We start from the raw sequence: 9356 nt of genomic DNA on the forward strand, positions 1-9356 counted from the left end.
ACGTGGGGTATTATTTTTATTGTCACATTAGAAAGGTGATACTCAGTATAGTGGAGGAGCATTCATGTATATGCAGCACCGTTAACAGCCAGTGGAACAGACAGGAAGCAGTTTTTATCTCTGCAAAGGCCAGGATCATGTAATGAACAGAACAAAGAGTAGAACATACAAACATTACAAAACAGAGTGGTTGAGGAAAACCATTTCAACAAGAGGAAAGCAACAGAAAAGTCATTTTATGAGCCATTGAGCAAATTTACAAAACCAACAGCATAAGACAAAAACATGAACATGTTAATTCTCCACTGATCAAACCCGCTTCAGAATACAGACAGGAAACACTGTCCGTCTAGTGGTGCAAATCAAAAACACAGAGAGAGAGAGAGAGTCAGTGGAAATGTAATACTGGACTACAGTACAAAGGTCGTGCATCCACACTCTACTGCACATTGTTCACATTAATAATAAAGTGGAAAAAATTCTATCTCATCATACTGCCTGTACTGATTTTCTCTCATCATTTGGCTCATTTACAAATTCCCTCCTCCCCTGTTACACCTCCACACACCATAAACTGCAGATAATTCCCTTTCTTACACCAGTCCACCTGCAGAGGGCGCTAAATACTTACAGAAAAGAAAGGTTCTCCTACGACTGCATTCAAATACTGGTCAGAAACATAGCATGCATTGGGGGGGGGTAGGAAAGAGTGAGAATCTGGATCAGAGGGGTTGAGGATGTAATCGTTGTAAAAGTAGAATAAAGAAAACGGGGAAACAAACTTCTGTCAAAAGCTTTTTCTTATCGTTTCATCCTACCTGATCGAAAAGTCCACCAACAGAGCACTGATCTGAACACTTCAAATCACTATTAAGCTACAAGGGGTAGAGGTATCGAAACCTCAATACTTTGTGGTACAGAGTATCAAAAGTTGGCATCAAATAGCTATTCATATTCATTCTCTACGGTACTTATTCTTTGACAGGATTCATGATTTAAATCTAATTTTGCCAATTTTACTCTGGCAAACTTCTTATACAGCTGCTTGTGAGATATTTGGTTTCTTTTAATAAATGAAAAAAAGTACTTTTGTAGAGAAACATGTTTATAATTCTGTATCAAAAAAAGTATAATTTTGGTTTTTGGTGCTGAAATGGTTTCAAGAAATTTCCCATCATACTGATTTTAAGAACCTCATTCAATCCCCAGTGTTCACATCACCAGCATGAATCGCCAGGTTCTGACGCACAAATGACCCCAATATGGAATGTGACTCACAAGCGATACAAAAGACGGTTATCAAAGGTCTCAAACACTCATTGATGTGCCAGGGTTATTGTAAAAAGTCAACCCCCCCCCTTGACTGAAGATGTACAAAACAGCTTTGAAAGTAGCTTCTGGTCGTCATAATGATGCTGAAAAACCTGTTCTCCACTTTAGAAAACCGTAAACAATTCATGGTCATTATTTTCGTAAACCTTGCGGCTGTGTTTGCAGCTTCAGTGGGCAGTTGAGAGAGTCTGTGTGCAGGCGGCCCTGCTCAGGAGCACAGGGTGCGGGTGGAGAACCGGCATCCGGCCCTGGCTGTGGTCACAACTTGAGGAGGGTATCGGCGCTGGGGGCCTTGTAGAGGTATTTCCAGATGGCGTAGTAGTGCACAGCCGCAGCCAGCGCCACGAAGACATGCCAGATGGCGTGGGCGAAGGGGATGACGCCATCACTCTTGAAGAAGAACACACCGAGGCAGTAGATGAATCCACCGCATGCCAGCTCCTGAAGCCCCTCAGTGTTGCTCTGCAGAAAACAAGACGCAAATGAGAAATGTTACATAAACAAAAACTGATTGACGCCGTCTTTCACTAAAATCTACTAATCAATCTACTGATACAGACCGTGGAATGAGTATGAGGTGTCTTCACATGGTAAAAAACTATGCACTTTTGAAGGTGTTCTTGACAAACACTGTCCAACAGAACGGAAAATTAGTATCTGATCACGTTGAAAATTCTCATAAAAAGTCTAAATTCTAATCTTGTTAGCAACTATTTTCTCCCATTTTGATATAGCGGTACGATTTGGCACACACAATACGGCATGTACAGAGAAATGTAAAATGAAAAGCATTGCAGGAACAAAAACAGAATGTGCAAAATACAATGACAGACTTACTACGTGCATTTCTAGGGGTTAAGTGTCTTGCTCAGGGACACACTGGTGGATGTCACTGTGGGGAATTGAACCTGGGTCTCTCACACCAAAGGCATGTATCTTATCCACTGCACCATCAACACCCGCTTCTATGCAAGGTATCAAGTGAAGTACTCTATTGGTATCGGTATCACTTTAAGGGTACTGGTATCGTAAGATTTTAAATGATACCCAACCCTAGATAACAATATGTTTATTAATAAAAGCTCATTCTGCTTTGAACTCTCTGAAATTACTCTGCAGACCCCTTCAACAGGAAGAGGAAGTAAAACACACTCCTAACACCTCCACCCTGCTGCAGCAGCATGTGGGCTGCTGGTTGGAAGAAATGACACAATAACTGACTGTGAATATATTAATAAATAATAGTATTACCATTGATGTTATCACTATTGCGGGGGCAAAACCCATCGTCAAGTAGAAGGCCAGCTCAACAACTTTATACCTGTAAAGACAAACCAACACAACACGTTCACTGACAACAAGGTCAAAGGGATGCCTCTTTAAGCACATTTCAGGCACGAGCACATGAGTGGGGAGTGTTACCGAACCTGAAGAGCAAACAAATCTGTTTAAAAAATACCAGACCTAGAGAGCAATGAATCTACAGTTCAAAAATACCCCCCACATAAGCAGTATCTTAAAAGAATGTCAAGTAAAACAAAAAGTAGAATGAAATAATCTAAACAAGCAGGTGACAAAAACATGTCCGATGTTACTTACAGAGCTGATATGATTTGCATTTAAATTCATCACATTCACATTTCATGTTTCACAAACTAACTCAGTTCATAAATTAAAATGTATCTTATCAAACGTGTAAAAATTTGTTTTGATGAGGCTTAATGACAAAAAATCTTAACGTTGCTGCCATTTTAGTGACTGGAGCTTTTATAGAGCCTAAATATTAACCAACTGACTTAAAGTTACACAGTTAAAGATTTAAAAAATCTGACTACCTTCTTTCTGTACAGGCTAGTGCTTCATTCAATAATTATTATTTTTATTTTTAACTCATAAAAACTTTTGAAATGGTTTTACATTTGGGGCATTATGACTTGTTTAGGACTCGAAACTCAAAGTTTAAGACTTGGACTTGACGGTCCTGGATTTGAGACTTTACTCGGACTTGCCAGGCATGATCGGTCTGGACTTGGGACTCGACTTGGGACTTGAGTGCTAAGACTTGAGACTTGACTCGGACTTGTAAAACGATGACTTGGTCCCACCTCTGCAATCTGCACAATTAAAAGACTGTGCCTCAGTAACGACGTCTGGGGGTGCTTCTGGCTAATTTTGTAAACAGTGTTCAGTTAGGATTGAGATCCAGGCTTGGTATAACATGCTTGCGATGAAAGGCCAGATACTTTACAACACCGATCTCAAACTGTGTGCTAAATGTCCTGAAGACTCTCGTCTTCAGGACATTTGGAGCTTTATAGTTCTATTTATTAAAGTGCAGTTTGTTCATAATAGCAGAAAATCTTCTGATGATGAAATAGCACCTTAAATACCTTTAAGAAAGACGCTGTGTGCATTTACGCCCGAGGTTCAGCAGCATAACGTCACTGATTATTTGAATCTCTCGACACTCCGACAGGATCGGTCGGGATGAACTGACAGCAGTCTCTCTGATCATGAAAGCAATTCATTAAAGCACAAACTCGTAGCCTATAGAAATCTATTTACGCATGATTCATAAGACGAGCCAAGCTCCCCCAGTATTTTGCAGCCTGCCTCCAGTCTCGACCATCGGATTCCCGCAACAGGAAAATAATGTTACTCTTTCACTCATGGATTTGTGTTTCTGCTGCCGAAATGTTTTCGGTGTTGATAAATTATTTTACAAAAACACCACTTAACTTCAGGTTAAAATGTGTTGTAGCGTGCGTTACTGAGATTGTAACAGGTATAATATTACTGATGTGTTATATTACTGCGTTTCAGCAAAAGGCAATACATTACTGTAATTGTGTTACTTTTGAAGGCGCGTTACTCCCAACACAGGCGATAAAATGAGAGTGTATTTAATTTATGGTTTTGTTTTCTTCCTGTAAAATTCCATGTGTTTATTAAACAGTGTTTTCATTTTAAGATCAAAGAAACTGGATCCACACAAGTTAGATAAGCAAAATCATGAAGACTGGTGAGTGTCTGTGTCTGCATACATGCAAAACACACACCCACACAGATATATGATTCATCAGACCATTTCCATCCCTTGTGACATGCACAAGGTCTTTTTCCCAGCAAAGTTCCCATGCAGGCCTATTCAAGAGCTTTATGTTTGCAGGCAATAAAAAACTATCCCTTTACTTTCAACTGTGTGCGGATAAAGAATCAAAACAGACACTAAACAACAACAGAGAGAGGAGGGATTAGGGCTATTTCAGTTCAGCTCGAGCGAAGATGACGGAGGGTTATAACTGCTATAACTTGTTAGCCAACTTTATTAGCTAAAGCCTATTGCATTTTACACCATAAATTACCCCAGCCACTAGTGGACTTTTCCTCAGCTCACAGTAGGGCTGAACGATTTTGAAAATATATCTAACTGCAATTATTTGGACTGATATTGCAATAGCAAACACTGCGTTGTTCATCCACTTGTCTCTAAGATGCTAAAGTTAATAATGTTGAATTATTATTTCTTATTTATGGGCTATTTTTTGAGCAATACATATAGAATAATTAATAACAAGCATTTCAATTTTCAAGTCATCTTAAGTAATCACGACCAAAATAATTGTGATAATAATTTTGGCCATAATTGAGCAGCCCTAGGAGGATGCCAGAGAGTGAAATCACCTTTTTAACAGAATTTCAAACAGCTGGTTCATGACTCTGATGATAGCCGGGCTCTTTAGAGATTTTATGAGCTGAGGAAAGTCTTCAAGTGCAGATGATGACATTGGTTACTTGGCTAAACAATGTATAATGGGATGGGAGAGAACTCACTTCCCATAGGCCTTTGGACTAAAACTTACCTACAATCTAGGAGGTATGCTACACAAAATTTTTAGAGCGGTATTTCTCATGAGTGAGAATATGTACATGTTCTTTAATATGGATTATGCAAAAAAATTTGACTTTAAGTACTTTTTCATAAGATAAACTTTGAGTCTGTTTTGATTTATCTGATTTTATTGTCTTTGTTGCTAATGTAATTTTGCTTGGTTATTTTATTCTGCAACTGAAATGTTTTCATTATGAATTCTTTTGTCGATTATTCTCTCCATCAATTCTTCAGTTTCATATATAAATGTAATACCATTAAAAATAACCAATACTCCAAAACCCAAAAGATGCTAAACACATTCGAGGAGCCAGAACCAGTAGTTTTGTTTTGCATTTTCCACATAAAGTGATTAATCGTTTCATTATTTGTTATCAAAATGTAAACATCAACAAAAACAATGTTTAAAAATTTCTCACTAGATTGTCTTGTGGGGAATTTTTCAAAGGGGTGCTGCAGACTCACTGGCAGTTATTGTCACATAGTTTCTGTATGATGGCAACTTTTACTTCCCATCATCACATACATACTGACCAACTTTGAAATTAACTCACTTTTCATGATAGTTGAAGACATATATGGTTCCAGCACCAGCCATGAGCCACACAAACCAGCGCATGTGTGCTGCTAGGGGGCCCAATTCACGCAGGTTCAACCTGAGTAGAAAAAAGAAAATAGAATAGCATATACATCGATTTTATATATGGCTCCAGCCCCTCTGAGCATTTACTCCCCCTTGCCCTCTGACACTTACCAAGGTGTGTAGGAGGCAGCAATGAAGACATAGATGACAACTCTGTCACACATGTGGAAACAATGTTCCACGGACCTGAAACACACAGGTGAACAGGTTATTTCTTGTTCGGTCACAGCAAAGCAGATTGCAAAGCAACACAGATTTCAGCATTAAAGAAAAAAGAACATCACAGTACAAACAGTATGATGTTTATTCTGGCTTTGTATCATTATTCTTCCTTGTTTACGCAAATGTTTCATTTGATTGTGAGCTCGTCATAAAGCACAGATGTTGACAGAACGGCTGGGTATCAGTTCTTAATACTGTATCATCTAATTACTTCTATATTAATGCATATTGTCTGCTACGTAGCAGAAGGGAGTTACAAACTCAATTTCACTCTATATAACCTGTTATATTGTGACAAAATAAATCTACCTACCTAACTGTCAAGTGCGGAAAGCTGGTATAAAATGTTTGGTCAGATTCATTATCAAGTTTATGTATTATGTGATCAAATACTTCCTAACTAAAATGAAACATCAGTCAGCTTTGGACTGTACTTAACTTAATTTGTGTGTGTCTGCTTGTGTTTAGACAACATTTAACACTTGGGAACTTATATAATGTGTAATTGTCCTGGTATCCCTAAAAACTCCAACATTAAGCATGTCATAACGACACTGACACAGAGGGAAGCTAAAGAATGTGAAATATCTGTCAGCAGTGAGGCATCAATGTCATGTTGTTATTCCATGAGAGGACACTGATATTCAACTTCCAAAGCTCCAGCTGTATTGTAAATCATTGCTTCGCTCTTTTGTCTGTGTAACAAGTCTGAGTCGTCACACATGATTTATGTATGTTAAAGTATGTATATATGGTTTTCATGAAAGCTTGTACTGGTACATGTAAGTCTTGGTTCTCTGCCAGCATGGTTTGTCATTGCGCTGCTCCTCCTCCTCACCTCATGTGGCTCTTCTTCCAGGTGATGATATGAAACACAGTGGAGACCACGAAGAGGGCACACAGGCCCATGCCATACACCCAGGCAGTGATCTTCTCCCAGCCGTTGTCTGACAGACGATGCAGCAACGTCATGCCCACGAAGGCCGGCACAATGAGGAGCTACACAAACGGAACGAAACCAAAGAACCATTAAACAACGCCTTTGAGATTTTGTCATCTCTATTAAAAAATGTATTCAAGCCACTCACCGCATGAGTGTAGCAGTTTGCAGCATGCTCATAGCAGGTGGGCTGGTAGCGGCAGTTAGCAGAGGCCCGTCTGTTCATGAACCTGAAACACACACAAATATAGAAACTATGGACGGCTGATTCAGCACTGTAGAGCTTCTTATCAACAAAACCATCATTGTGGTTCTCTCCTTATCAAAATATATTACAGTATTCAGAACAATGAAGAACATAAACCAACTAAAGGTAAATGTATTACAGGTATAACATGTGATAGAGTTGTTACAGCAACCAAGTCACATCATCATACATAAAAGCAGAGAAATATAAATAATACACTTTTACCTCTACCTAGAAACTGAAGCATCATACTGTAACTGTAATTACATACAATGATAGTACCTTGAGCATGACTGCCTGAAACATAATGTTATATTCACAACTATGCTTGAAGGTAACTGACAGACAATAATAAATGCATTATCATTTCAGGTACAGCTTCTTGTACTGGATAGCCTTACTCTTAAAGCTGAAAATAACATGTAGTTTGATTATTTAGTCAATAAAATGTCACACTACAATTTCCCAAAGGCCAAGATGATCTCTTCAAGTGTTTTGTTTGGTCTGACCAGCAGTCCAAAACCCAAAGACACTCAGTTCGTGCATTATATGCACAGAGATAAGCAACAAATCCTCACATATCTGAGAGGCTATAACCAGAGAATGAGTGGTACTTGTCCTTGATAAATCACTTAAACAAGTTTTATAATCAAACTCGGTGTTTATGATATTGCCACACAGCTTTAACTGTTTTGTTATGGCAACAGAATAAGGTCACTAACCTCAGCTGACAACGGACGATGCCGCAATTATCTGGTACTCTAAATGTAATATATGGTTGAGTACAATCTCTAATATTTGACAGCCCCAAACATTATTTTTACAGCGAGATTTCTTGATTTCACCCACCTCTGAAAGCTGTTTAACGTTACTCCCTTCATTTCAGCGTCTTACTCACCACGTGGAGCAAAGCAAAAGATCTGCAAACAAAATAGCTACCAAAAACCCCGCTTTACAAAGGGAAGAATAAAACAATAACCTGTACTGAAGAACCAAAAGGAAACGGAAGGCCTAGCATTAGCTAGTCAAGCTAACGTGATGCCACTCATAAGCTAACTTTCACTAACGTTACAGCCACAAGGCACCGGCGGCGGCGTTAATACTCCTGCTACAAAGGCACAGTTTTAGTCTTTTTCTTAAAAACATTCTGTAACAAATACTGGCTCACTGCCTCTTCTTCAAGCTAGAAACAGCCATAAGCGCCAGCCGGGACAAACCGAAAAGACCCCCGCAAGCTCGCAGCTACACCGGTCAATGACTGTCTGCTCCCTGCTGAGCCGCTTCACAAAAAAAATATGATTTCTGTTTCGTGCCACACCGCCCAACGGTGGTGAGATGTCGAGTGACAGCGGCTTGAGCCAATGAGAAGCGAGACGACCGGTAAACTGGCCAATCACGTGTTAGGTAGGCGGAGTCGTGTAGAGTACCCCGATAGTCACATTCTGGACAATGTTTATGACAAACGAACAAATACACAACGTAGGTAAATTAATAAATAAACATAGAAATAATGTGAAATGGTTTATCTTCAGCTCTTTCTCTTTTCTGTGTGTTGTAGGAAGTGGTTTCTGTTTATATTAAGTGACCCGTTTGTGATTGTATTTGCATGTTTGAAGACTCTTTCGCGTCTTGCTTTGCGAAAGGAAAATCAACCGCAAAACTGCTTCCTTCTCATATTTTAGAACTAACGGCTTTTATAATGGTCAAAAAATGTATACTACTGCTTTAATATATAATATTAATAATATATATAAAAAATGTTGCAATGTTTAGGCTTTATAGATTTATTTACATTTATTTTATTATTATTATACCTTATTTTGCTTTGGCAACGTAAATGTCTGTTTAAAATTCCTAATTAATTAATTAAATACAAGCCATTATCAAAGCCAAATCAGGGAGGCTGAGTCAGTGAACTCTTATCATTTTTATAATTGCTTCTGTATTAATGTATATATTCTTCTATGTAGCAGAAGGGAGTTACAAAGCTCAATTTCATTATATAACATGTTATATTGTGACAATAAATGTACCTACCTGCCTGCCTTAAGTCCCTACTTAAAACATACTTTTATAGAAG

At 38.6% G+C, this 9356-nt stretch overlaps 1 protein-coding gene across 2 annotated transcripts; it reads right to left on the reverse strand.

The window, feature by feature from the left end:
* Positions 1-8561, reverse strand: LOC119894704 (monocyte to macrophage differentiation factor-like). 2 transcript variants are annotated; one of them, XM_038707369.1, is made up of 8 exons: positions 8126-8561; positions 7178-7259; positions 6928-7088; positions 5979-6053; positions 5779-5880; positions 2584-2653; positions 1893-1962; positions 1652-1794 (listed from the first exon to the last, which is right to left on the reverse strand). In XM_038707369.1, the coding sequence occupies exons 1-8, from the start codon at positions 8155-8157 to the stop codon at positions 1784-1786; spliced, it is 603 nt and encodes a 200-aa protein (XP_038563297.1). In that variant the 5' UTR covers positions 8158-8561; the 3' UTR covers positions 1652-1783. The 2 variants fall into 2 exon arrangements, with proteins under 2 accessions (XP_038563288.1, XP_038563297.1); XM_038707360.1 differs by lacking the exon at positions 1893-1962 and having other exon boundaries at positions 1-1794; positions 8126-8558.
* Between the last annotated feature and the right edge of the window lie 795 nt (positions 8562-9356).

This window comes from Micropterus salmoides, unplaced genomic scaffold (genome assembly GCF_014851395.1).
Source record: "Micropterus salmoides isolate LMB-PRFRI ecotype aquatic unplaced genomic scaffold, ASM1485139v1 Ms_hic_scaffold_10, whole genome shotgun sequence".
Lineage (NCBI taxonomy): Eukaryota > Metazoa > Chordata > Actinopteri > Centrarchiformes > Centrarchidae > Micropterus > Micropterus salmoides.

What these genes read in the sequence shown, in the direction of transcription:
- LOC119894704 (XM_038707360.1), bottom strand. Translation starts at nt 8,157, where the DNA reads ATGAAGGGAGTAACGTTAAACAGCTTTCAGAG. An exon ending in ACGTTAAACAGCTTTCAGAG is followed by an intron (nt 7,260 to 8,125) that starts GTGGGTGAAATC and finishes TGTGTGTTTCAG; the next exon opens with GTTCATGAACAGACGGGCCT. An exon ending in GCTGCCTCCTACACACCTTG is followed by an intron (nt 5,881 to 5,978) that starts GTAAGTGTCAGA and finishes TTTTCTACTCAG; the next exon opens with GTTGAACCTGCGTGAATTGG.